At 37.8% G+C, this 27942-nt stretch overlaps 1 protein-coding gene across 2 annotated transcripts; it reads right to left on the bottom strand.

Moving 5' to 3' along the window:
* Positions 1-1298: 1298 nt before the first annotated feature.
* Positions 1299-24264, bottom strand: LOC142339792 (photoreceptor-specific nuclear receptor-like). 2 transcript variants are annotated; one of them, XM_075390060.1, is made up of 7 exons: positions 24027-24264; positions 11786-11889; positions 7881-8010; positions 7164-7685; positions 4491-4951; positions 2351-2573; positions 1299-2087 (listed from the first exon to the last, which is right to left on the bottom strand). In XM_075390060.1, the coding sequence occupies exons 3-7, from the start codon at positions 7990-7992 to the stop codon at positions 1573-1575; spliced, it is 1833 nt and encodes a 610-aa protein (XP_075246175.1). In that variant the 5' UTR covers positions 7993-8010; positions 11786-11889; positions 24027-24264; the 3' UTR covers positions 1299-1572. The 2 variants fall into 2 exon arrangements, with proteins under 2 accessions (XP_075246175.1, XP_075246174.1); XM_075390059.1 differs by lacking the exon at positions 24027-24264 and adding an exon at positions 12039-12556.
* Between the last annotated feature and the right edge of the window lie 3678 nt (positions 24265-27942).

Raw genomic sequence — 27942 nt, 5'->3', positions numbered from 1 at the left:
CCCTTATTTGTCCTCAGTCAAAATTTTGCGTCATCACAGTCAAGTTGCAGACGCGTTAAAACCTGTCTATAGCTTTTACTAGAAAGCAAGACAGTCAACCATTTTTTTCCAACTTAAAGTTGGGTTGAAATTTTGATTTCAGCTTATCAATGGTTCCAGTGAGAAGAGTGAAAGAATGAGAAAAAGAAATAAAAGCAAGCGTGAAAAGTTGATAAATGGGCCAAATGTTATCTGACCCTTTAGTGTCAACACAACAATACTCACAATCTAGCAATCAGTCAATTAGCTTCTAAGGCTAAAAGCCAAATCATCACCACAACCAACATCACCACGTCCAGCCCCCGCCAGTCACATCTTAAAACTACGCTAACTTTATCTTCCAATAACCAGCCCATATTACTACTTAGCTCCCACTACCTAGGTGTAACTTTTGCATTCAAATCCACCCCATTCTCAATTATATTTATATCTATTATTTCTCCAGTCATATTAACTTTACCCGCTCACTTTTCCTTAATACACCCTATTCGTATCACTACTGTAACCACTACAGTTATTCAAATCTGGGGAATTGAATATGTACGCTGACAAATCACAGTCTTAGGCAAAAGTCAAAAAAGATCGTTCTCAGGGGATATTTTATCGGAACTATTTTATGCCCGACATCGCTTAAGTTAGTAAAAATGGAGTACAATCAATTCAAACTCATTTAAAATGATTTGCTAGATCACTAGAGAACAGCAATTTCACGTCGCTTACAAGATTTCTCTATGTACTTTTTTCGAGTTGAGATTAATCCATAATGCATTAACAATGGGCCGGGCGCGTCCACTTCGATTTTCAGCCGTAGAGGGCAGGGCGTGTAATCTTTTGCCCAATTGCACTTCAAAGGTTTTAGTTAACTTTACCCCATTCAGAGGCAGGCAGGCAAGCATTAGTAGTGTGATAAAAGGTGTATCAACTAAAAGTATCCTGGCTGATATGAAGCAGCGCTGGGTTGGCTGCCTCGCCCCCAAGCTAATTTCTCCTCTCTCCTCAACTGTTAGCTAGCTGGTTATCATAACTGGACAAATTAACAATCTGGCAAAAGCAATTAAATCAAACCTCGCAAGGCTTCCCAAAATGGCTGAAGGAAACCTTTTTCAGATCGATTTCTGGATAAAATTGATGGTAAAATAATGGAAGAGGAGATAGGCGACTACACGCATTTAAGAAGATCCTCCTCAGAATCAAGAGTGATAAAGTGTTACTTCCGGCTATAAATGCTGTAAAAATACTTCTATTCAGGAAATGAAAAATTGGAAACTATGAGAAATTCAATTAGCAGATTTGTACAATTTTAGAAGTGTAAAATATGTATACAAATTTAGAGCAGTTCAAAAGCTAACGCGCGCAACACCCATGTTGGAGTCCATTTTAATTTGCAGAGATCACATAGCTGCAAATTCAAGACAACGATTAAGGAAAGAAATAATGTCCAGGTATAGCTACAGAAAGCTATGAACAGCATTCAAACCCAGTTGCAAACATGGGCACTTCTTCAATGTTTGAAATCAGATTGGTATTTTACTGTCAACAATCATCGTCAATTTGAATCTTCAGTTCCGGGTCATTGTCCTGGTGCTCTGCGAGGACAAAGTTTAAATCATTTTCCGTCGCTGAAGTGTTGCAGGCACTGGACATGGGAACGTCGAGCATAACTGATGGAGAGGAGGCGTCCACATCTCCCGAAGTGACCTCCACAGCAGAAAAGGACAATACTGGGGGTGGAGGTTGCGTCATCTCGGGGGCAATACTCGATCCTTGACTTAAGAGGTAACTTTGAATAATTTGCGAAGGGGACTTCGTTTGGCTCGCATCAGGACCAGCTGGCATAAACTGGCTGTGGTCGGTTAGGGAAATAGGGAAAAAGGTGTTCGTTACCGAGTGAATAGGGAGCGATTTGAGGTTTGAGAGGGACAATAGCAGTCGACCAAAACGTGCAGTGACTCCCGGGTACTCCGTGCATACGTGTTGCTGTAAGTACAATTGACACTGGTCTTGAATAGCTGCAACTTGGCACGCGTCGCCTAGCTTAGTCCGCGTATCTGAAACATTCAGTTACTACAACTTTTAATTTATTTAAAAAGTTGCAGTTCTCTTCACAGTGAGTACTCAACTACAAATTTGAAGAAACAAACTCTTTTATTTTCCCGTGCGTTTCAAGAGAAATACTAACAGGATCTGCAATTTATATTATATTGAAAATTTTTGGTGGCATTTTTTGTTAGATCCAATTACAATGCACAACTTTCAAACAGTTGATTGTAATCCAATGTAATATGATTGAATCCCCAGAGACGCAAATTACCTGAATCGAAAAGAAGAATTGTCTCCATCAGAGACAGTTCTGTGGGATCTGGCGAGAGTTCTTTCACTCTCTTCTGATATTCGGCCATAGTCTCTATCGGCTGCTGTTCAAAATCATTGGCACTACCAGCAGCAACATTACTAATATTGCTACTGCTGGCTTGAACTCCACTTGATGAACTAGTCCCGGATGAAGAGCTCCCACTCATCTTACAGTGCTGAATCTAGAATAAACACGTCACTATTTCTAGACACAAATCACGGTTGCTCTCAATAATATCAACTTACGAACCCTAATATCGGAATATTGCTACGCGAAATGCAAGCTGACTTGAGGTATCAAGGGAACTTTGGGAAACAATCAGAACATGCCCGGCAGATTGCCGGAAAATAGCCGCCGTTGATTCAAATAAGCATGATTGGGATTGAAATAACAGAAGATAATGAAAAAAAAGAATTTTTTACAAAAACATTTAAGTCCGATTTGTTTTGATGGCATTTCGTAGTTGAACATACTTCTGTTTCTTAGAGAGAGGCTACAGGGGCTACTATCAAACATAGCCGGCATATTGCCGGAATAGCTGCGAAAGAATAGACCTGCGTGCCATATAATAGAGATAGAAACAGATACAGATCTAAAATGAAAAAAAAAATCGACGCCGCTCAAAAAATTAAGTAAAAAAGATTCAGCGATAAATTAATAAAGCTTGTTAAAATTCATTCCACAGAAGCCTCTTATTAGGGACCTTTACTGCACAAACGAGTTCCTTTGACCTTAAACAAATTCAAACTAAACTTAAGTTTTAAAGTGCAAAAGTCATTTTATTGAGTGAGGTAAGTCACGTATGATCAAAATCTAATCACGCAAATAACCTAAAAACTTTTGATAATGCGAGTAAGAAATGACGTCACGCGCGCAAATTCCGTTAGTGAGAGGAAGAAGTCATTCAGAAAATTTGACTTTTTCAGCTTTGCGGTGTGAACAAATGTAAAACGAAAAAAGAGCGTCAGACGACGAAACAAAAAAAAAAACCAAGAGCACCGCAATATAGCTTCGCTCAGCTTACAGCTTCGCAGCTATAATAACAATAAGCATTAGAGATGGTAAATAAGACTTATAGGAACGACGTTCAAATAGCGGGCATCTAAAATTGGGCTTTATGGGTTTATCCCGTTTCTATTTCTGACTTCAATTTTTATACTGACTCTGTTCATTTTGAATTGCTTTGCTGAGCAGCTGATGTTCAAAATCACTTTTAGCAGAATGAGAGAACAGAGAAACTAGCCTAGAGAAGTCAAAAAGATTTCACGAAAAATGTTGAAAAGGCGGCAAAATGAGGTAAAGCGAAACATTTTTTATTCGACGAAGTAAAAAAACATAGCAGGACAAGTCCTGACGTACAATTCACAAAATTTTCATTGACTTAACAGAAAAACTAAACCTAGAATGGACTATGAGTGAATTGAGAAAACCATTTTAAGAAAAAATAGAAATAAAAAAAACATAAAATCAATGTCAAAATGCCGCATGTGAACAAAAAAACCACTAGCGAGAAATGAAGTATTAATTCAAACAAAAAACTAGCCCTAGAATGGCTTTGAATGGATTAGGAAAACCATTTAGAAAAAAATCCGATCCGAAAAATCGAAAAAACAGTAAAATTCAGAGTGAAATTGCCGCATGTGAACAAAAAATCACTAGCGAGAAAGCGAATTTTTGTTCAATCACTGTTTTCTCACTCTACTTTAAAAATAGAGCGAAAAAAATTCACGCCGCAAAACCACTCGCTTTTTCGTTCCATTTCCTGTTTCGGCGTGACCAAAATCACTACTCCAATTTGACTTCAAAAATCATGAAAATGTGTGAACAGATCTTAAAAAAAAAGACAGCGCCCCAATACAATTCAAATTCTTTGAATTGTAAAAAAAATAGGAGCGCTATAATAGCCGGCTGAGAAGATGAGGGCGGCTATTAATAATGCAACACAATATCTATTTTTGGAGCTGATATTCTTGTTCCATTTTAGATTAATCAGTTACATTGAAAGATTTCACACGCTAAAAATCTTGAAATCTGCAAGTTTTTGGTGTCAACGATCTCCTATTCATCTCGAGTACAATTTTCATTCCACGTGGCTTACCATGCTGAACATAGCCTCGCAGAACTGCCCGGCAAATGTTGCATGTAGCAGAAAAATTGGTGCCCAATTTTCCGAGAACAAAATCAGCTGATCACTTATTGGCATGCTTCTAAACGCCTGGATGCTTGTGGCTCTCTTTATTATCTTGACCAGGATAGTTTCAGAGGTTGAAAGAAGTGTCGCCAGATCGAAACCTTTCCAATCGTCTTCTTGTTTAATGACCGGTGCTTGCATACCCGAGAGTGGGTTTTCGTCCAACTTGACGGAGTCGGAGTCTGTGCTGGCTGGACTACAAAGCGATTCCGAGATTCCTCTCAATTTTGACGTGGATTGCTCTTCTGTCTGATGCGCGCTGAATAATTCCATCTCTTTATTTGCAACCTCATTCATATTGAATGCAGGAAAATCAGCAACAGACGGCGCCGTGGTTGCTGCAGCTGCTGCTTTAAGGTCGTTGAAATCTAAAATCAATAAAAAAAATAATGACCACTTAAAACCAGCATTTTCGAGGTCGAAATAACGAAATGCGAAGAAATGACCTGCCAAAATTTGCCGAGTAAAGCTTTAAAACATAACGGACTAACGTAGCGCGAAGCGCGAAAACGATTGGCGAACGGTTAGCGCAAGTGGTGGCGAGCTTCCGGGTGGAATGAGGCACCGGGGTGGTGGGAGCTAAGTGTGCGTGTGTGTGGGGGGTCATACTCTAAGAACCGCCCTTCACACCATGAATTTAGGTCTATTAAATAGCTTCAGGCAAATGGTCAGACGAAAAAAAACCATCAGATGAAACGTCAGTAGTTGGAAGGAATCGGACTCAGGAAGTCGGGTTCAAACCCTACCATCGTCTGATGTTTTTGCACCCATAAAGAAAAGTTTACGCCTGTCATTCGAGAGTAATTTTTCCGACTTTAGTCGGTTTATCTCTTTAATTGCTCTCAAACGAAGTTAATAGCGATTATTGTAGTCCTGTTGGCATTTTATGCCATTTTTTTGGCATAAAATGGCATAAAATGCCAACAGGACTACAATAATCGCTATTAACTTCGTTTGAGAGCAATTAAAGAGATAAACCAACTAAAGTCGGAAAAATTACTCTCGAATGACAGGCGTAAACTTTTCTTTATGGGTGCAAAAACATCAGACGATGGTAGGGTTTGAACCCGACCTCCTGAGTCCGATTCCTTCACCTGGACAGAGGCATTAACCACTGGGATATCCAGGCCCTGTCATTGTATCGCTAACAATCAGTTTTGTGCGAACGCCTAACTTTATTTCGGAGTGAGAACAATTGAAATCACTCAAAAATTAAGAAGTGCGTGAAAAAGTCACTTGAGAAGTAAACGATTAATCTAGAAAAGCGCAAAGCGGTCAAGCGAACATTTTGCACAAAAAGACACACGTTTACAATAATTGCTTCTCATTCGAGAGAGATAAAACGTAAACCGACTAACGTCGACTGAATTGCTCTCGAACGACAGGCGGGTGAAAATTTAATTTTGGGGTGTAGCTTAGAATTTTTTTTATGGATGCAAAAACTCCGACTTCATACAAGGGATCGAAAACCTTAGCAGTTTGATAGGATAGCAGTTTGGTATCTCAACCACTAAGTTACACGGCTTTGATCCTCAACCACTCACAATCGCTTTTATGCTAGCAACAACTAATGAGAGCAATTGAGATTACTCAAAAATGAAGCACTAAGAGTGAAAAAGTTACTCAAGAAGTCAAAGAATGTTGTAGAACAGAAGCGCAAAATTGGTTAAGCAAAAATGTTGCACAAGAAAGAATTGCTTCAAACTTTGTTCGAGAGCAATTAATCAAGTGCGGTGAAACTTATAATAGTTAGTGATTCAAGTTTGAGCAACCCACCAATAATGCTGTGTGACAAAATAGAGCATACCCAGCAGATTGCCGGAAAATAGCCGCCGTTGATTCCAATAAGCATGATTGGGATTGAACGAATAGAATATATTGAAAAAAAAATTTTTGTACAAAAATATTTTTTAAGTCCGATTTATTTTGATGGCATTTCGTAGTTGAACATACTTCTGTTTCTTAGAGAGAGGCTACAGGGGCTACTATCAATAACAATAAGCATTAGAAGTGGTAACTAAGACTTATAGGAACGATGTTCAAATAGCGGGCATCTAAAATTGGGCTTTATGGGTTTATCCCGTTTCTATTTCTGACTTCAATTTTTTATACCGACTCTGTTCATTTTGAATTGCTTTGCTTAGCAACTGATGTTCAAATTCACTTTTAGCAGAATGAGAGAAGAGAGAAACTAGCCTAGAGAAGTCAAAAAGATTTCACGCAAAATGTCGAAAAAGCGGCAAAATCGTAAAGCGAAAAAAAGTTTGACGAAGTAAAAAAAAATACGAGCGCAATAATAGCCGGCTGAGAAGATGAGGGCGGCTATTAAACAACCAATTAAGTTCCGCCGATTTGCTCTCGAATGACAGTCGGGAGTCAATTGTTCTTTACTTCAGCCGGAAGGGGGTATAATGTCACCAAGGAGCTCAAATTTGTCGCAATTTTGGTTAAATTTTAGTAGTAAACTGTCGGAAATTAAGTTAGCGGCTTGTATTCTGAAAGGAGGCAATTTTTTAAAATTCATTAGAGTCTGCCCAAGAAAATCCAGCATCTTTAGAATACAATTGAAATATATCTTACCCGGCGATTGCTGCTTGTTGAGAAATGTAGGTGCAATATTCGGCAACTGTTGGTTGAAAAATTTGAAATTTGGAAGCCTCATTGGGTGCATAGCTTGCAGGAACATCGAAGCATGCAATAGACTGGCTGGGTTTGTGTAGCCAAAGAAGTTTCCAGGATTTGCGGACATTGGCCCACTTCCTAATTGGCTTTGCGCACCGGCAAGTCCCGGACTCAAACTTGGGGTAAAGTTGCTTAACCGAGGTCCCATAGGCGTAACAGGAAGGAAAGGGTATTGCTGGCCGAAAGGTTTCTGCATTTGACCATGGAAGTCCAACATACTTTGTGGGTTCATGCTCATTGGAATTGCCGATCCAAGAGCTTCCGCGGTCGGCTGTGAGATTTCGGGCATAGGCGGAGGTGTGTTGTCTCTCCATGGTTGAAAAGCAATCCTGGACTTACTACTTGAGCTCTGTTTGGGTTCTCGCAACGCTGCTCGTTTTTCTATTGTTGACTTTCTAGGACCTCTTTCGTCTTGCACAGCTACAACAGGCAATACCCATAAAATCCACTTCAGTATTATTTAAATAGTGAGCCGTTGAATAATTGGGTTTTCATATGTATCTATATGATTGATTACTCATATATTTGATTGCGAACACACCGCAAGATTGAAATTTTTGTAAGTCCTCTTATATGTTGAAACGAAATATAATACAGCAATAGAAATATAAGTACCTTTTGGATTCATGCTGCTCTCGAAGCACTTTTTGAGTCGACAATAAGGACACCAGTTGCGTCTCGCCTTATCAATGGAACAATTGCCCTTTCCTATGCACGTGTACACCATTTTCCGTCTGATACTTCTCTGCAAACAAAACAATGTACACTTATGTTATATGCATATCCAACACAGAAAGTTGGAGGCAAAAAACAAAGTAAATTGGGTCACAAACTGATCGGACAAAGATGCTCGCAATGGTATCAAAACTATATTGAAATTTTGAAGCTATCCGAAATTTGTTAACATAGCTGGCAGACTGCCAGAAAATAGCCGCGATAGCTTCGTAGATCTGCAGTCTCAAAAAGACAGTAAAAAAGAGACCAAAAAATTACACTTTTCATTAAGGGATACGAAGTTAAATTTTGATTCAGAATCCGTATAACTTAATGCTGCTTCTATTGGCTGCTCCCAAATAACCTTCAATTAGAGTGATATAAAGAACGATTGAAGTAAAGAAAAGTCAATTTCAGAGTAAAGAAGTCATTTTTGAGAGTGAGGCAAGTCACGTCCGACCAAAAACGCGAATGAACAAAAAACCCGCTCCACCAAGATTGAAAAATGACGCCAACCATGCACTTCATTTGAAATTGCATGAACGAATGAACAAAAAGTGAATGTGACGTCATATGGTCGTAACAAAAACCTTGACGAAATAAAAAACTTAGCCGGAGGAATTCTGGAAACGACTCGTAGAGTTGTCTCCGTGAAAAAATTACCTCTTAAATCAATTGGTACCTACTAAGTTGACTCCTAAAACAAACAAAAAAATCAGTCGAAAAAAAACTAATAAAACCAACTGAACTAAAAAATTACCTATTTATTAAACAAGCCAAAATTCTTGTGCACAATTGAAAACATCAAACTGCGCGAGCAGCAAAAGTCAAGCCGTGTTAGGCTACCAAAACGTTCTATTCTAGCAGAAAAATTTGAATACTGCAATAAAAGCCCAAAAATTGTTGCAAGATTTATCATTTTCCTTAAGTTCTCTCAATCAAAACACTATCTTACAATATAAAAACAGTAATCAATTGGTTAAAAAAATTTGCACATGAGTTGTCGCTTTAAACTGCAATGAACGCGATAAATAAACAATTACCGAAAAATTAATTAAATCAAAATTAATTATGGAAAAGACTGGAAGACAGAACATTATTCAAACAAAAATGTACATTACCAAAAACCAAGCCATAAGAATATTTGCAAAAGTGTCGTTCAAAATTTAGAAAACTGAAGCTAGCAAAATATCAGTACCATATTACTATATTAAATAAAATCAATAGCAAACAAAACAAAAATGATGAAAAAAATTTTCAACTTATTAAAGGCAGGACGATTAAAACAATAAGTAATAGGAGAATGTTAGAAAGAAACATTTTAGAATGAAGAAAATACATACATCTTGAAAAAAAAACAAACAAAACACTAAATGTCAAGTTCTGAAAAACCAAATTAAAAATTAGATTGGAAACTCTAAATAAAAAACATAGCTGGCAGATTGCCAGAAAATAGCCGCAATAGATTCCTAGATCGACAGTCTAAAAAAACTGTAAAGAGAGACCAAAAAAATCGTCTTTTCATTGAAGGCTGATCTGTTATATTTTGATTAAAAATCTGTATAAGTTATTGCTGCCTCTATTAGCTGATCTCAAATAACCTTCATTTAGAGTGACACACACCCATTTGACCTCATCTCTTTGAATTAAAGTAAAAGTCAATTTCAAAGTGAGGAAGTCATTTTTGAGAGTGAGGTAAGTCAAGTGTGACCAAAAATTTAATCACGCGCATGAACAAGAAAACTCGCTTCACTAAGAGCGAAAAATGACGTCACACATGCAATTCAGTTGAAATTGCATGAACGAATGAACAAAAAGTGGCTGTGACGTCATATGGTCGTAACAAAAATCATGACGACGAAATAAAAAAAAACCAAGAGAAGGCCAATAATAGCCCCAGCTATCGCTGTGCGGCTATTAATAAAAACAACCGACTAACGTCGGGCGAATTGCTCTCAAACGACCGGCGAGCGGTTGGCTTCGTCAGTAGCTAGTCACGGGGGGAGGGGTGCACCGGGGGCTGATGGGGGGCAACAGCACGGTGGGGGTGGAGGCAATAGTGGGGGTGGGGGTCAACAGGGGGGGGGGGGGGGGGGAGGTGTCTCAACTTCTAAGAACCTCCTTTCACACCATAAGTATAAGTCTCCAAAACAGTTTGAGCTGAAACAGAGCTGAAAGGCTCTAAGAGCACTTAATGCTCGCTGGGCACTACCTGTTTATCCCGTTTTTGAGGACGAAAAGTCAAAAGCGTCAGACGAAAAATTGGTCAAGCGAAAAATCGCATAAAAAAGACCGAAAGGACTAATATAATTGCTACAAACTTCGTTTGAGAGCAATTAAAAACTGATGTAGAAAACATTGATTTTTTGTTATTAAGCGTCAGGTTTGATAAAATTACATATCCATCTGCCTGTCTCAGTAAGAAGTGAAAACAGCTCCATTGCGATACAGTACAAATATTTGAAAAAAATGTTCAAAATATGGTGAACATTTTCACTGAATTTCAAAGAGTTATCGCCAAAAACAAACCAAACCGACTAATGTCGGAAGAATTGCTCTCGAACAACAGGAGGGTGGAAAATTACTTAACCCAGAGGGCATTCGATCCATAGACCTCTCGATCCTTAACCAGATGCACTGCCCACTCGGCTATCAGGCCCTTCTATTGCTATGCTGCAACCCACTTTATATTAGCAACAAACTTTACTTCGGAGTGAGAGCAATAGAGCTCACTCAAAAATCAAGAATGAAAGCGTGAAAAAGTCACTTGAGAAGTCAAAGAAAATTTTAGAAGAAAAGCGCAAAAACGGTCAAGCAAAAAATTTGCATAAATAAGATCAACGCGTTTACAATAATTGCGATGAACTTCGTTCAAGAGCAATTTATCAATTAGAAACCAAAAAACACCGACTGTGCACCAAAAGACTTTTTATGGAAATTAAACTCAAAATACAAAAAAAAACTGAGAAAACTTAAAAAACCCCCCAAAATCGGATTCTCTCAGAAAAGGTTAGTTCATACGCCAATTTTACTCACTTTCACTGATACAACAAAACGCCGCCTGACCAAATAGTACTTCCGGTAAAAAAAACCTTAAGAAAAGCAATACTCCTCTTCGAGTCGTAATAAAAAACCAAGAGAAGGGCAATAATAGCCTTAGCTATGGCTTCGCGGCTATTAAAAATTGTCATTGAAATGGAACTCATTTTCTGTACAATGTGTCGAATTTATGACAAATTACCTACATTAATCAAATGATTACATATAACTATGCCCGAAAAACAAGCCGACAAATGTAAAATCAAGGAGCGACAATTATTCATTGAAAAAGTAACACTAAGCTCTTCAAAATTGATGGGAGCATCATTTTCGTTTGTGTCCCCGACCCCCCCCTTTCGCTTAGCGGGTGCATATTATTTGAACCCCTCAGACGCAAGTGCCATATTTCTAGATAATGATTTACTATGTCATGACACGTGCTCTGTAACCGGGGGAGCATAACTTACTTGGGGGGGGGGGGGGGCACAAACGGAAAAGCTCCATCCTGATGAATATCGATAAGGCTGGATGTCCATAAATAATATCGATGCTCCATAAATAATAAAGAAGATGTCTTCCCATTAATTTAATTTTCACTTTTCAACTTTGGCTCACTAATGGTTAATTATCATTCGAATGGGTGCGGGGGGTTTAACTTCCCGCCCTAATCAGCTAATGATACCAAGTGAGGGGGAGGGGGTTAATCGTAGGAAAGATTCATTTTTATACAAGTTTCTAACATTAAAGCATTGACGAATTTCTCTTACCTTGAAAAAGCACGAACACCCATCACAGCAATATACTCCATAGTGCTTTCCAAAACTTTTATCCCCGCAAACTTGGCACGGAACGGGATTCGGTAGAGTACGGCCTGAAATAAAAGGGGTAATCCAAGCACGGAATTCAACATTTATTTAAATCAGCTACACTGTCTGATAAGAAAATTAGCAGCAAAATTCGGCGCATAACTAAACAGGCAACTTATGCTAATTAGGGTACTTAAATGATGAATCAACTTACCCATTCTCGTGATATCCTTTGAAATCTTGGTTGAATTACAATTAGCGTTCCAATTCCAAATAATGGCTGTTAATCCAAAAATAGGAAGGAATCTTTATATTGACACGCTACAAATTTTCCTCAATTTCTATTGGCCAAAAAATTGGATTAAATTTAACTCTGATTGGTCGATCAACGTCAGAGTGACTTGTAATGATGTTTGATGTTCGTCACTGCAAGCTGATGCTTGACATCAACTCGTCCAAAAAATTGATGACAAAAATCGTCAAGTTACGACTTTTTGAACTTCTGAGGCTAACTTTGCGGGAAAGAAATCACCTAGTGAGCTATTTTTTCACGTGCCTTTTTATGTGAACTGAAATTCAATTGAATGTGTATCAAAAAGTGTTCATAAGATTGAGGTTTTAAAACGCGAGATGACTTCTGAAAATATTAAGCTTGACTTCCTTATAACTCATTTTTGATGTTATATACCATTTTGCTATAACTCAGATAGTTGAATGTGTGCGTTTGATCACCGTCCGATTAAAGAAGACCCAGTCACAAAAAAGCCCGACACCAACATCTTAAAATACTTGAAGGCAAGAAACGTTTGCAAAAATGGACAACATTCACTAAATACTTGAACCATTTAGGACACTTTTATATTTCTCAGAGAGCAAAATTTATATGAATTGAGGGCAACGTTTTTGCTTGTATAGAACTGAAAAAATCGATGTTATCATAACACCATTCAACTTTAAGACAGCATCTCTCGCAGTTACTCATGAGAGGAAAAACATTGAGCACATGATCAGAATTTATGTACAACAAAATAATCTCAACCACAATAAATGAGGACACTTTGGTTCAACCATCGATACCCCATCATTACTGACAGTCTTGGAGCTCACTGGTTAATATCTGGAACAATGATGAGAGCAAAACGAATTATGCCCTCTCCCTCCACCCCCCCCCCCCCCCCCCCCTAACTGCAACTCTCCTACCCTGCTTTGTTGGCAAAACGTTAACGTCCCTCAAGCGCATGTGCTATTTCCAACACAGTAACGTTCTATATAATAACACATAACTTGAAACTTTTATCAGAATCAAGCTCAAAAATGATATTTATCATCCACAGTTGACCTATTAAAGCGCAATACAAAATCTATGAATGAAACCTGCAAAATACTGGAACCATGCAAAATTGTTGTCACGATATTCTGAGAACAGACTATTCGAACAATCAAGTCAACAATTTATCTAGCAAAAGGTCTATAAAAAGTTTTAAAGTCAGATCTTTTCCGTTTGTGCGCCCAGCTTAGTGCGAGCATAATATTTGCATCCCCACGACGCACGGGCCATATTTTTTCAATGATTTCCTATGTAATGACACGTGCTCTGTAACTGGGGGTACATACAAAACGAGGTGGGGGGGGGGGGGGGGTGGGGTGCACAAACGGAAAAGGTCTAAAACGTCTAAAGACAATTAAAAAACATTGATATATTCGTTGTAGGTATAAATCGCACTGACTATAAACAGGCAGCTTGGTATATAATGCACAATAAAATTGGATGCAAAATAGCAAATTTCACAGAAACTTGCAATCGGTACCTCCAATTCAGTAGACATGCCGACTAACGTCAGAAGAATTTCTCTCGAACGACTAACGGCAGCTCTAATCTACTGCCGCCTGCTTCAATGTGAGGGGGAGAGGAGAGTAACTAAATTCACTTAGGTAGCTTCAAGTGACGACATCAGAAGTTGTATACCACTAAAAAATGTTTAAGTACACAAATTTTGGTGCAATTTTCAGCTGACTTTTAGTAGTTAAGTGCCGTCAGTTGAGTTCAGCTGTTGAAACTTGTGAATGAGAAATATTCGATCACGCAAAACGAAAAAGTCAGGGGCTTAAAAGTTATTCGAGAAGTGAAAACGGTCAATCGAAAAACGACAAGCATTTTTACAAAAATAGCTTCAACTTCGTTCGAGAGTGATTTAAAACGTGCATTCGTCATATTGATTGTTTGAACAGGCTAAAAATATTTCAAAACGACCAAAAACTAGTTTTCAAAACGGATACAAAAAAGGCAGAACTCAGAGGTTTTCTGAAAGGCATTCAGAAAGTTTGCACCCCAGCGTCTTTTTGTAAAATAGCCAAAAAAACTCTAATTCCCGGGCGGGATCCTTTGAACAAGGCTTGTATATCAAATTGCCAGCCCTCAACAGCATTAGTTGTTCTTGCAATTCCCCTTTATAGCTGCGTCTCTTTGATTCCAGATTTGTGGGGGGAAGATAGGAGGACGGTTTTATAGAGGACACTTGATATAATTTGATTGGAAATATAAGCAAAGCTCGTCTATTTTTTTCAATAACAAAGCTTTCTAAAAGCTGTTGAGCCGCCAGATTAGTTATTTCCTCGACAAACAATTCGAAAGATTTTTCTATTTTTTCCAGAAGCTAGAGCAGGGATCATCTTCAGTGCCAGGGCCAATTCTTGGTTTTCGGTCACCAGTTATTTCAATTCAAGTACCCCAATTTCCTCACACAGTTTTTGGTTATATGGAAATAACAACCCGATAGCATTGACGCTGGATGGTGTTTTGGGAAGGAATTAATTGGGGAAAGTTCAAAATCTAGCAAACTTTATCGGTCTAACAATCTAGGGCCAAGGTTTATAAGGCATCAAGTAATCGGGTATAGGTTTTTTTCCATTTTGTTTGGAAGAATGGCATACAGACAAGCAGGAGCAATAACGAAAAATACACATGAAGGATGTAAATTTGTTAGAAGTTTTTAGGAGATAATTTGAACGAGGTGGGGGGGGGGGGGGGGTGGGGTGCACAAACGGAAAAGGTCTAAAACGTCTAAAGACAATTAAAAAACATTGATATATTCGTTGTAGGTATAAATCGCACTGACTATAAACAGGCAGCTTGGTATATAATGCACAATAAAATTGGATGCAAAATAGCAAATTTCACAGAAACTTGCAATCGGTACCTCCAATTCAGTAGACATGCCGACTAACGTCAGAAGAATTTCTCTCGAACGACTAACGGCAGCTCTAATCTACTGCCGCCTGCTTCAATGTGAGGGGGAGAGGAGAGTAACTAAATTCACTTAGGTAGCTTCAAGTGACGACATCAGAAGTTGTATACCACTAAAAAATGTTTAAGTACACAAATTTTGGTGCAATTTTCAGCTGACTTTTAGTAGTAAAGTGCCGTCAGTTGAGTTCAGCTGTTGAAACTTGTGAATGAGAAATATTCGATCACGCAAAACGAAAAAGTCAGGGGCTTAAAAGTTATTCGAGAAGTGAAAACGGTCAATCGAAAAACGACAAGCATTTTTACAAAAATAGCTTCAACTTCGTTCGAGAGTGATTTAAAACGTGCATTCGTCATATTGATTGTTTGAACAGGCTAAAAATATTTCAAAACGACCAAAAACTAGTTTTCAAAACGGATACAAAAAAGGCAGAACTCAGAGGTTTTCTGAAAGGCATTCAGAAAGTTTGCACCCCAGCGTCTTTTTGTAAAATAGCCAAAAAAACTCTAATTCCCGGGCGGGATCCTTTGAACAAGGCTTGTATATCAAATTGCCAGCCCTCAACAGCATTAGTTGTTCTTGCAATTCCCCTTTATAGCTGCGTCTCTTTGATTCCAGATTTGTGGGGGGAAGATAGGAGGACGGTTTTATAGAGGACACTTGATATAATTTGATTGGAAATATAAGCAAAGCTCGTCTATTTTTTTCAATAACAAAGCTTTCTAAAAGCTGTTGAGCCGCCAGATTAGTTATTTCCTCGACAAACAATTCGAAAGATTTTTCTATTTTTTCCAGAAGCTAGAGCAGGGATCATCTTCAGTGCCAGGGCCAATTCTTGGTTTTCGGTCACCAGTTATTTCAATTCAAGTACCCCAATTTCCTCACACAGTTTTTGGTTATATGGAAATAACAACCCGATAGCATTGACGCTGGATGGTGTTTTGGGAAGGAATTAATTGGGGAAAGTTCAAAATCTAGCAAACTTTATCGGTCTAACAATCTAGGGCCAAGGTTTATAAGGCATCAAGTAATCGGGTATACGTTTTTTTCCATTTTGTTTGGAAGAATGGCATACAGACAAGCAGGAGCAATAACGAAAAATACACATGAAGGATGTAAATTTGTTAGAAGTTTTTAGGAGATAATTTGAACGTTCCGTCCGCAAGCCATCAAAACTTAGAAACTTCGAGAACCCATATATGGGAATCACTAAAAAAATACGCTTGTGATCATCTTTTCCACTGTCATACCGCAAAAACTTTTTGAACATATCGGGTATATCAAAATGGCTATCGGACGGTTCATGAATTGACACGGTTTGCATATTCTTTCTCAAACGCTGCAATGTTTGTGTTAAATTCATCATCATAATGGTATTAGGCATTGCTGCCCAACAACAGCCACACGTAGTGAGTCTCGAACGACAGCAAGCCATCTTGACCGGTCCATCGCTACATCTGCCACAATTGTTTTCCATGTTTTCTTCCAGGTGTCAGTGCGCAATTCATTTCAGGTGTCAGGGGTGGCTTCAAGACCGGCTCTAGATCTCCTGCGACTGTTGACCACCATGTTGTTCTGATACCTCCTGGTGATCTTTTCCAGGAAGGAGCCTTATCGAAGGTCATTGTCTCTTTCGTTATTCTCTCGTCTGACATTCGAAACACGTTTCCGCACCATTTGAGTCTCACTTGACAGAGGGTTCGTATGGTCATGTCCATTTTCGCAGCGTCTCGTAGCCAGTGGTTGGGTCCATGCAAAGGAACCGCCGAACGCAACGGTTCTCAAAGGCGTCTTGTCTTGCCAGGTCAGCTTTCTTGATGGCCCATGTTTCCGCACTGAAGAAGAGAGCACTACGAACGCATGCTTTGTAGACTTTGCTCTTCGTGTTCGCTGTGATGCCCCTGTTGGCCCAGAAACTCTTTAGTTGCGCGAAATTCGCTGTTGCTCTGGCTATTGTGGTGGATTTCCTTGGTGATGTCACCATTGTGTGTTTTTCTGCTTCCAAGATAGTCGGAATCGGCGACGTTTTCCAATGCGCGCCCGTTTCAAAAATTGGTGGATGTTTCTGTATTCGATAACATGCATTTGCTTTTGCCTTTGTTGACATTGAAGCCGACTTCGCCTGCGGCTGATACCACTCTGTGGAAGCTACGGCTGCTGTGGAAGCTACGGCTGCTAAGTTTTCACTCAGGGCTTTGATCTCTTCTGCAACTTTTTGTGCGGCCGGCTTTACAATATGAGCATTTTGATTGTGCTCACCGTTTACGCGATAAGTTCGCCATCTTGTGTAAATGCGGATACATGTGAACTGTACCATTCATATTTCCAGCAATTCCAGGCAGTGGTAAACTTAATTTTTAAACAAAACTCGTGGGCTTCTGCAGCCAACATTTGTTTTTGGAAGAAATGGTAAACTCAAAGTCTGCAGTTATCATGATGATGTCAAAATGCGATGGAACAAGAAATGTTCACGAATTTGATCCACTTTTCAATTGCTTTTAAATGCCCCATTAGGGATTTGATGAGATAACTAACTCGCTAATTGTTATAGTTTTTCTTTAAACTAATGAGTCTTTAGCTTCATTTCATTGACAATTGAGCAATGAATTTACAGTTAAAATCGGGGTGAAATGACTTAGGTGTGAACAAGAATATGCACACCTCATTTATTTCACCCTGATCTTAAACTCTATTTAATAAAATAAAAAGAATTGATCGAGACCTAATTTTCCTCAGTTATAGGAAGCTTAAAATCGGGGTGAAACAATATACGGGTTGAATTATTGAGAGGTTAAATGAGTGTTTAAAAAATCAGGGTTAAAATAATAGAGGTAAAAACAGGACACCGTGCAATCAACCAAATTCCTCTTTTTGTACGCTGTAATAGCCACCAGAGTGCTTTCTCAAACTATCAGTTAGCAAAAACTTGCGTGCTTATCATTTTTTAAAACCTATTATTGTAATCCCCTAATTTTTAATCTCTTGTTGCAACCCAAATTTTGTGTGCGGAACTTTCCGGCAGGGAAACTAACTTGTTAAGACTTCTGTGGGGTTTTGATCTTTTTCGGAGAAATGAAAGTGGTATCACTCAAACGGTCTTGAAGCTGAATTGATCTGGGAAGTACGTGTGTGTGCGCGAGCACACAAAAGTGTGCGCGCGCTTGTGTGTGTTAGTGTGTCCGTGTGTGTGGACGCGTGTGTGAGACCATAGCGCGTGTTCATTAGTGTCCATGACACTAGAGTCAAACACTGTCCATTACTATACGACCACAAATTTGAGTGTGTATATGCACGTGTTTGTGTGCGCGTAGCATTCTCCTGGTTGTCAACAAATAAAAAGAAAAAGATTTTTCTTGGGATTCTGGCACTGAACAGTTAAAAATGACGACCGATCGGAAATTAAAAGTGAGAGAAAAAGCTAGTCCCTTTAATGTGTGATCTTTTTTCCTATCTGCTTAAGTGAGGTCAAAAAACGATACCTGAGAAAATAGTGTTTGAAGAACCTTTTCCACGCAATTCAAAGTCTATGTTTTGTCTTTGTTATCCTTATGGTTTGTCTTTGTTTTCCAATTTCACATTTTATGACCATGACACCAAAATTATACAAAACAATAATGAATTAAGTGAACTTTGTAAATTGATGTGTCAGCTTACCGTTTTGTTACTATTTTTGTTTTCTGGTTCCTTATAGCTTAATCCCTATTTGATTTCCTTCACAATTCAAACAGCATTTTTTTTATTTGTGAGTCCTTGACGCCAAAAACAAATCGGAATTGATGTTTGAAACATTTCCTTCAAATTTAATTTTTCCAAAAACGATTCATTTTTGCGACACGGTGCCTGCATTTGTTGTTTGTTCTTGCACTCTGGGGTATTCTTACTGTCATAATTTTAAATCTCAGGATCGAAAAAATTTGTTTGGATTATCAGATTTAAATTTTTAAAATACTTTTTATTGAATTGAAGGAGCTGTCATGCTATGCTTTCTAATAAGCAAAGATTTTTATTAATAGTTGCCGTCATCCTATCAAACAACCATTATCTAGGCGCTCTCAATTTATAACTGCATTTATGCAGCATTTTTCGTTTTACTCTAGGCACAATTTCTATGTTTCAATCGATTTAGTGTGCTCAGTATTTCAACTGAAAGAGTTAATAAGTTTACGCATTTTAGTGAATAGTCAAAGAAGTTAAAAGAGGGAACTCAGAAATGGGAAAAATTTGCATCGACACTTAGTGCTTCAAGCTATAAAACTTCCAGTACAGTAAATTGTTGCTAGAATTACTGGTTTCAGCATTAAATTGTTGTCCTGTAACTTAAGCATCCTTTTTACTTAGTTCTAAGCAGAACGACCGATTCATTCTTGTTAAAGAAATTATTGATTCGCCGGAATAGATTTCTGGACACACGCGATTTGCCATAGTTTCAAAACGACTTTTGGTACCTTTCATCGAAGGTATTTAGTTCAATGATGGCTAATTCACAATAACTAAAATTCATTTGAGACAAAATTTTAGAAGTTCTGTTGAGTTCCAAAAATTTGAACAAAATCCAGAAACATTTTTAAGCATAACTACCCGGGTTGACCACCATAAAAGAAAGTTACTAATCATAAAACGACAAAGAAGGATTTTATGGAAACTTACTGAATACAAGTTCATTTCAATATTTTTGATTACTAGTGAAGCTCTGCTTCAACGCTTTTTTTTGCTTATGTATAGCTTTTTGAATCCAAACGGAAACAAACTTGTCGATGTGAAAGTTACAATTCTTGTGACTTTGTTAAAGCACGTGGTAATTCTTGGTTACAATTTTGTTGAGACCTTGAAAGTTCTTTTGACCTTGAACACTTACTAAACATACAACGACCATAAAAATTTTTGAGTTTGGCTGAGAAAAAGTCCAAAGAGCTACATGCAGTTCCAAAACAACGTTTTTGTGCATAAAATTTCAAATTCTGTACTTTATTTTTATGGTACCGTACTTACCAGAAAACGCCATAAAAAACTTTTATGGACCATTCTATCGTTTCAAAATTTCCATATAAAATTCTGTATTATAAAATTCCCGATTTTTTTAGGTTATCTTCCAAATAAAATCAAAAGACCAGTCTCAGATTCACTAAACGTCAAAAAACAAAAAGTCCACTTTCATGGTACCGTACTCACCATAAAACGCCATAAAAAACCTTTTTATGGACCGTTTTATAGTTACAAATTTTCCATTAAAAATTCAATATTATCAAATGCCCAATTTCCTGGGTTTATTTTCCAAATAAATTCAAAAGAAAAGTTTTAGATTCATTAAACGTCGAAAATTAAAGAGTCCATTTTTATGGTACCGTACTTACGATAAAACTCAATGAAAATCCTTTTTATGGACCGTTTTATGGTTACAAATTTCCCATAAGAAATTCTGTATTAATAAATACCCCAATTTTTGGGGATATTTTTCAAATCAATTCAAAACTAAGTTTCAATGCCAAGATTCAATGCTGAAAAAATGCCTTTACTGATTTTCAGCTAGAAAGTTTTTCAAGTGTAAATTAAAAAATTCATCAGTTCAAATTTTACCGCAAAAAATATGTTTCTTAAAAAATTGCAAGTATAATCTGAAAGTAGATTACAGCAAGAGTTCAAAAAGCTTGGTTGGGGGCTCGATTTTGTCAACGATCGCGTAGTTGACATTTCTGGCTGAATAAAATTGTTCAACGAGGCCTAGGTTGCAGTCTACGGCCTTGTTGAACAATTTTATTCAGCCAGAGATGTCAACTATGCGATCGTTTCTACTTTTAAAGTTCTGAAGACAGAAAAACCTGTAGACGTCAGTCTGAACATTTTCTCCTATATTGAAGTTGAGTTGTCTGGAAAACAATCTGAATGTACTGCTTCTCAAATTTCCGGAAAAATGGTCAAAATTTTGTATAACTCAAAGACTTTCCTCACCCCATTGCTAGACGTGTTTGAACATGATTGATCATTTCTGTTTTCCGAACTTTTTATTGTGTAATTTTTCCAGATAATAAGTTTGCGTCTTAGTTATTTTTGTTCACCTACTGAGAAGACAATGGGTAGATTTAAATTAGAAAAAAACAGTCTTGCATTAATATTGTCTTTTGGTTTGCTCCAAACGACAGCTGTACGTTTATTCAACTTACAAACCATAGAAAATTCTATAATGGTAAACTTACAAACCATAGAAAGTTCCATAATGGTAAACTTACAAACCATAGAAAGTTCCATAATAGTAAACTTACAAACCATAGAAAGTTCCATAATGGTAACTTACCAACCATAAAAAGTTCCATAATGGTAAACTTACAAACCATAGAAAGTTCCATAATGGTAACTTACCAACCATAAAAAGTTCCTTAATGGTAACTTGACAACCAGAGGGTTCCATAATGATATATTGCTAATTCGCTAATGGAACATTTTTTCAAGTTAAATAGTAGATGGTTTTGCACACTCCAGTTGTGAAGGGCTTGTAAATCCGTTTGCAGTTTTTCTAAGGATTCTTGTTCAGGTCTCCCATTGTAAAGAAGTTTTAAATCATCAGCAAATAGTAAGGCTAACGATGAGAAAACAGCATTGGGGAGATCGTTTATGTATATCAGGAAGAATAATGGTCCCAATACCGATCCCTGTGGTACTCCAGATGTTACAGTTCGCTCATTTGATAGCTGGTCACCTATTCGCACTTTCTGTGTTCTTCCTAATAAATAGTCTTGTATCAGTTCGAATAAAGCCTTGGAGATGGGAATTTGAAGTAACTTTTTCATCAGGATACTATGTTTTATTTTGTCAAACGCTTTGGAGAAATCAAACAAAATAAATAAATTAACAGAATCTCTCGAGTTCAAGTGTGAGTAAATATGAGACAAACTGTATAGTAATTGTAGTACAACAGAACGTCTTGGCCTAAAACCAAATTGGAAATTGCTTATTCGATCAGCAAACGCAGTGTAGAGTGGTGCAAAGATAAATTTTTCAAATAATTTTGCGACAATGTTTAATAGAGTAACTGGCCTATAGTTCGAAACTTCTCTTTTGTCACCATCTTTGTATATCGGACTGACAATACCAGTCTTTCAAGCAGATGGAAATTTGCGCAATCAAGAGTGTTGTGCTTCCAGACACTAGATTTGAAATACAGAGGCAAAATTTTTGGTATAGGACTGGATTCAGAATAAACGTCGTGCAAAGAGCTCTTGATTTCTTTAACCCGGAGAATCTGAAGAACAAACTTATTGAATACATGTGGAGTTATTTTAATAGACATTGGACTGAAAACAATCCCTGTACTTGGATTTTTATTTGTTTATGTACAAACTGTCGTGCCAATCCTAGATTGTAAACGCGGGGTGTGATTCCCCAGTGGCATATCCACGAATTCATAATAATAATAATAATAATAATTGCCAACCATAACACGACCATCATTCTTTTTATGGAAACTTACAAACCATAAAATGGACCATTATGGAAACTTACAAACCATAGCAAGTTTATAGAAAGAAATTTTTTATGGAACTTTATGGAACCATTATGGAACTTTTTATGGTTGGTAAGTCAACCCGGGTAGGCACCGTTTTTCTCATTGACATTTTGAAACTACATGACCATGAAGCAACTGCAACTAATTTATGACATTCTACCAGACTTGTATTTATTTAAATTCTCCCCCGGCCAACAATTGGTCGCACTTTATTGAAGCAAACAGAGATTCGCCTTGTTACTTTAATGACTTACAATTAATAATAATACCCTTGCATCTTTCTATTCTTAGTACAAATGAGTTTCAAAGCAATTGAATAGATGAATTACATTTTATTCAAATCGGGTGAAAGCTAGGTGATACAATCTAAAATCTTCACACCTGTCATTTCACTAGATTTTGAATCTATTTTTACTATTTAATACATTCAAGAGTTGAAGCAAGCTTTTCTTTTTCCCGCAACCTAGGACAAACAACAAATGAGGTATAATATTGAGAAACAAACTGGAGAAAAGGGGACAACTATTGAATCCTGGGTCCATTCCACTCGTCACCACGCACATTTTAAGAAATTATTAATCACAACTAGATACTGCCTCCTGTAAAGACAATAAGATTCAATTAGTTCAAGTGCTCTTCCGCCAAAACTTTTATTGCCATGTTTTTCATACGCAACTTATGAATGAGGTAGACAAATGAAAAAAAACCTTTGATCCTATGAAAGACTGTCAAGAGTTGGAAATTGTTCAAAAGACCAGGTTCCTATCCATCAAAGCCAATTTCTTTGTTTACATTTAGCTGTGATTTTCGATAAACTTCAAGAAGATTGAAATCGGAGATGAAATGATATCGAACAGTAAATGGTAAGTGATCGAAATATTTGCTAGCCTGTTACCAAAAATGCAGAGAAAAATTCACGAGAAAGACCCTGAGACAATTTGGTCTCAGACAGCATTCTATCTCCACCAATGAATTCACTTTTATAATTGGCCGGTAAATTGGGGGCTGGAAACCTGATTGCCTTCTGACAAAATTCTGTATACAGAAAACCGACAGGATCCACCAGATATAAGGTCATTTTTGCAAACACTTTGTCCTATGTCTACATAGGACTTTGCATCCTATGTCTACATGTCATTAATTACAAAATAACGTGCAATATAACAAACAATGCCTTGCGGGGGTCAAAAGGACAAGAGGAGACGCAAAACTCGGATCTTTTCCGTTTGTGCCCCCCCCCAGCTTAAAAACGGAAAAGATCCCAAAACTCATCACATCTTTGGCAAAAAACTAGCAGAAAAATGAGAGAATGGAAGAGAGCCACATAGTTTCAATCGGACTGGATGTTCTATTATCCACTTTTGAAGACAACGCTAATTTACAGTCAACAGTAACAAACTGTTTTTTAATGAGAATGCTCACTTAACAAACTGTTTTTTTATGAGATGTGCTCACTTACCTTAAAGTATTCAATTTCATTCAACCAACTCCAGTCAAACATGCGCATTGAATAACATTACACCCTGGCATCTGTTTCATGGTTAACGCATAGGAGAGCTGATACATTTCAACCTGAAACGTAACATGGAACATTTCAAGTTGCTGTAAGGAAAATTTGATATCGCATAATAAGAGATCAATAGGATTGCTTGCAGTAGAATACAAGCATTACGATTGAAGAGAATTATTTTCGAACATAATTCACGTAGGAGGAAAAAAGCTAAATAAGAAACGCCCCTGCCCAACATTGGGTGAATATTGGCTGGTCCGTGGCCCACCCAGCACTTCGACTTCAAAGCATTTCGTATCGTTCAAATCTATCAAAAAAAAGAATATTATACAAATATCAGCTGAGACAATTGTAAACCGAAAGAACACAAGCACTAAAGCTGAAGAAAAGGAATTGTCGATTAAAAAATAAATTGGTTTAAAAAACGAAGGTTATCGAACATCGCGTTCATCGTAAGGTTTACTTAAAACTGATTCAATCAAAAACCAGTAATTTAAGATTAAATCCTTGCAATCCCGACTCTCAATGGAGAGGTTTTTGTTGTTGGGAATTTACGACTGCTTGTCGAGGGGTCGATCTGAACCTTGTCGTGCTTTTAGAGAATTGTCCGTAAATTTCTGCAACGGTGACAATCGCAACACAGTTGCCACGTGCAGATATTTTCAGTGTTGAACGATTTATTAACAAACTTCCACATCAAGTTTAGTATTCGGTTTTTCAGTCCTCGCGGTTCCATAAAATTTATTTCATTGTTGATTCGGTTTGCTAGTCTGCAATTTTAAAAAAAAGAATTCATTTCGCGCCTCTTCGCGCCTTACTTTACTGAGCGTGTACAATTCTGTTGATCTTCCTCGAACTTTGTTTATTTCAGTTATTTCAATATCGTCTCCTCCTTCTTGAGTAAGCTTTCAGAGAGTGAGGAGATCGTTCATCTGCATGTACAATGGTAATGTTCAAAAGCCTCAGTTGATTCTCGTAGGGCTCGTTTCGTCCTGTTATCCAGCTCACTGCTTTCCGCTGGAGTTTTTCAAGATTGCCTAAATTAGATTTTGAGTGCGTGCTAGAGTTGATTCTGTATAACAAGACTGGCAGAACCAGCCATTTTTATAATCCGTTTTATGAAGGTCTTACGGCATAGGCGACGTTCCTCCTTATCAAGTAAAAGACTCTGTTTGCTTTATTGAGTCTAGTATTTATATGAGCCGACCAAATCAGTTTCTTACTGACGTTTATACCGAGGTCCTTGACTGCTTGCAGAGGGTTCAAATTTCGATTTAAGAGTTCAAAATTCTTTTCTGGCCATCTTATGTTTAGTATTGCACACTTGTCGACTGCAAGTTCCATTTTGTTTGTCGCTACCCAGTTTTGTACTGCATTTATGTCCTCCCGAATTCGGTGTCACTGTATCCTATTGAGAGAATCTTCAAGTCATCGGCAAACAAGTATGGATCGTTAAATCTTAGGACATCTGGGAGGTAGTTCATGAGTATGCAGAACAGAAGGGGTCCAAGAAGAGATCCTTGGGGGACACCACTTGTGATTTCAAGAATCCTGGAGCTTGTGTTATCAGCTCTGACGAACTTTCTTCTATCAAGGAGATAGTCAACCAAAACTTCGAGCATCCGCCCACACCAATTTGACCTTCTTTGATGAGTAATTCTTTATGCGGTATTTTGTCGAAAGCTTTGGAGAAGTCAGAGTTGAAAGTAACTATGTTGCCACTTGTGCTCCTGTTCATTGCCTCGTAAATCTTTTGCAGGAAGGAAAACATATTTGTAGTTACATATCTACCTCGAACAAAACCATGCTGATGCTTGCTCAATTGTTTTTCAAAGTGTTCATATAGTGGCTCATAAAAGCATTTTTCGAAAACTTTACTGTCGATATTCAGTAGAGAAGCCGGACGATAATTCGTGACCAGCCTCCTGTCACCCTTCTTATAAACAGGGGTGACTGATGCGATTTTCTATTGTCGGGAATTTTTCTCAAGCGCTTTATGTTCTTGAAGAATAGGTATAAGACATCAGTCATTGGTTTTGCTGTCAAAATCAGTTTCTTGCTGACAAAATTTTGTATACAGAAAACTGACAGGATCCACCAGATATAAGGTCATTTTTGCAAACACTTTGTCCTATGTCTACATAGGACTTTGCATCCTATGTCTACATGTCATTAATTACAAAATAACGTGCAATATAACAAACAATGCTTTGCGGGGGTCAAAAGGACAAGAGGAGACGCAAAACTCGGATATTTTCCGTTTGTGCCCCCCCAGCTTAGTGGGTGCATATTATTTGCAACCCCCAGATGCACGTGCAATATTTTTACATAATGATTTACTATGTAATGACACGTGCTCTGTAATTGGGGGAGCATAACCTACGGGGGGCACAAACGGAAAAGATCCCAAAACTCATCACATCTTTGGCAAAAAACTAGCAGAAAAATGAGAGAATGGAAGAGAGCCACATAGTTTCAATCGGACTGGATGTTCTATTATCCACTTTTGAAGACAACATTAATTTACAGTCAACAGTAACAAACTGTTTTTTAATGAGAATGCTCACTTAACAAACTGTTTTTTTATGAGATGTGCTCACTTACCTTAAAGTATTCAATTTCAATCAAACAACTCCAGTCAAACATGCGCATTGAATAACATTACACCCTGGCATCTGTTTCATGGTTAACGCATATTTTACGCAATTTTTAAAAACGAATTCGTTTCGCGCCTTTTCGCGCCTTACTTTACTGAGCGTGTACAATTCTGTTGATCTTCCTCGAACTTTGTTTATTTCATTTATTTCAATATCGTCTCCTCCTTCTTGAGTAAGCTTTCAGAGAGTGAGGAGATCGTTCATCTGCATGTACAATGGTAATGTTCAAAAGCCTCAGTTGATTCTCGTAGGGCTCGTGTCGTCCTGTTATCCACCTCACTGTTTTCCGCTGGAGTTTTTCAAGATTGCCTAAATCAGATTTTGAGTGCGTGCTAGAGTTGATTCTGTATAACAAGACTGGCAGAACCAGCCATTTCTATAATCCGTTTTATGAAGGTCTTACGGCATAGGCGACGTTCCTCCTTATCAAGTAAAAGACTCTGTTTGCTTTATTGAGTCTAGCATTTATATGACCCGACCAAATCAGTTTCTTACTGACGTTTATACCAAGGTCCTTGACTGCTTGCAGAGGGTTCAAATTTTGATTTAAGAGTTCAAAATTCTTTTCTGGCCATCTTATGTTTAGTATTGCACACTTGTCGACTGGAAGTTCCAATTTGTTTGTCGCTACCCAGTTTTGTACTGCATTTATGTCCTCCCGAATTCGGTGTCACTGTATACTATTGAGAGAATCTTCAAGTCATCGGCAAACAAGTATGGATCGTTAAATCTTAGGACATCTGGGAGGTAGTTCATGAGTATACAGAACAGAAGGGGTCCAAGAAGAGATCTTTGGGGGACACCACTTGTGATTTCAAGAATCCTGGAGCTTGTGTTATCAGCTCTGACGAACTTTCTTCTATCAAAGAGATAGTCAACCAAAATTTCGAGCATCCGCCCACACCAATTTGACCTTCTTTGAGTAATTCTTTATGCGGTATTTTGTCGAAAGCTTTGGAGAAGTCAGAGTTGAAGGTAACTATGTTGCCACTTGTGTTCCTGTCCATTACCTCGTAAATCTTTTGCAGGAAGGAAAACATATTTGTTGTTACAGATCTACCTCGAACAAAACCATGCTGATGCTTGCTCAATTGTTTTTCAAAGTATTCATATAGTGGCTCATAAATGCATTTTTCGAAAACTTTACTGTCGATATTCAGTAGAGAAGCCGGACGATAATTCGTGACCAGCCTCCTGTCGCCCCTTTT

The sequence above is a fragment of the Convolutriloba macropyga genome, chromosome 5 (assembly GCF_964194025.1).
Source record: "Convolutriloba macropyga chromosome 5, txConMacr16.3, whole genome shotgun sequence".
Taxonomy (NCBI): domain Eukaryota; kingdom Metazoa; phylum Xenacoelomorpha; order Acoela; family Convolutidae; genus Convolutriloba; species Convolutriloba macropyga.
Note: the sequence above shows the minus strand (reverse complement) of the source record. Positions and strands in the feature narration are given on the sequence as shown.

What these genes read in the sequence shown, in the direction of transcription:
- LOC142339792 (XM_075390059.1), bottom strand. An exon ending in GGTGTTCGTGCTTTTTCAAG is followed by an intron (nt 8,011 to 11,785) that starts GTAAGAGAAATT and finishes TTTTGTTTGCAG; the next exon opens with AGAAGTATCAGACGGAAAAT. An exon ending in GCGAGGCTATGTTCAGCATG is followed by an intron (nt 2,574 to 4,490) that starts GTAAGCCACGTG and finishes TGTTTATTCTAG; the next exon opens with ATTCAGCACTGTAAGATGAG.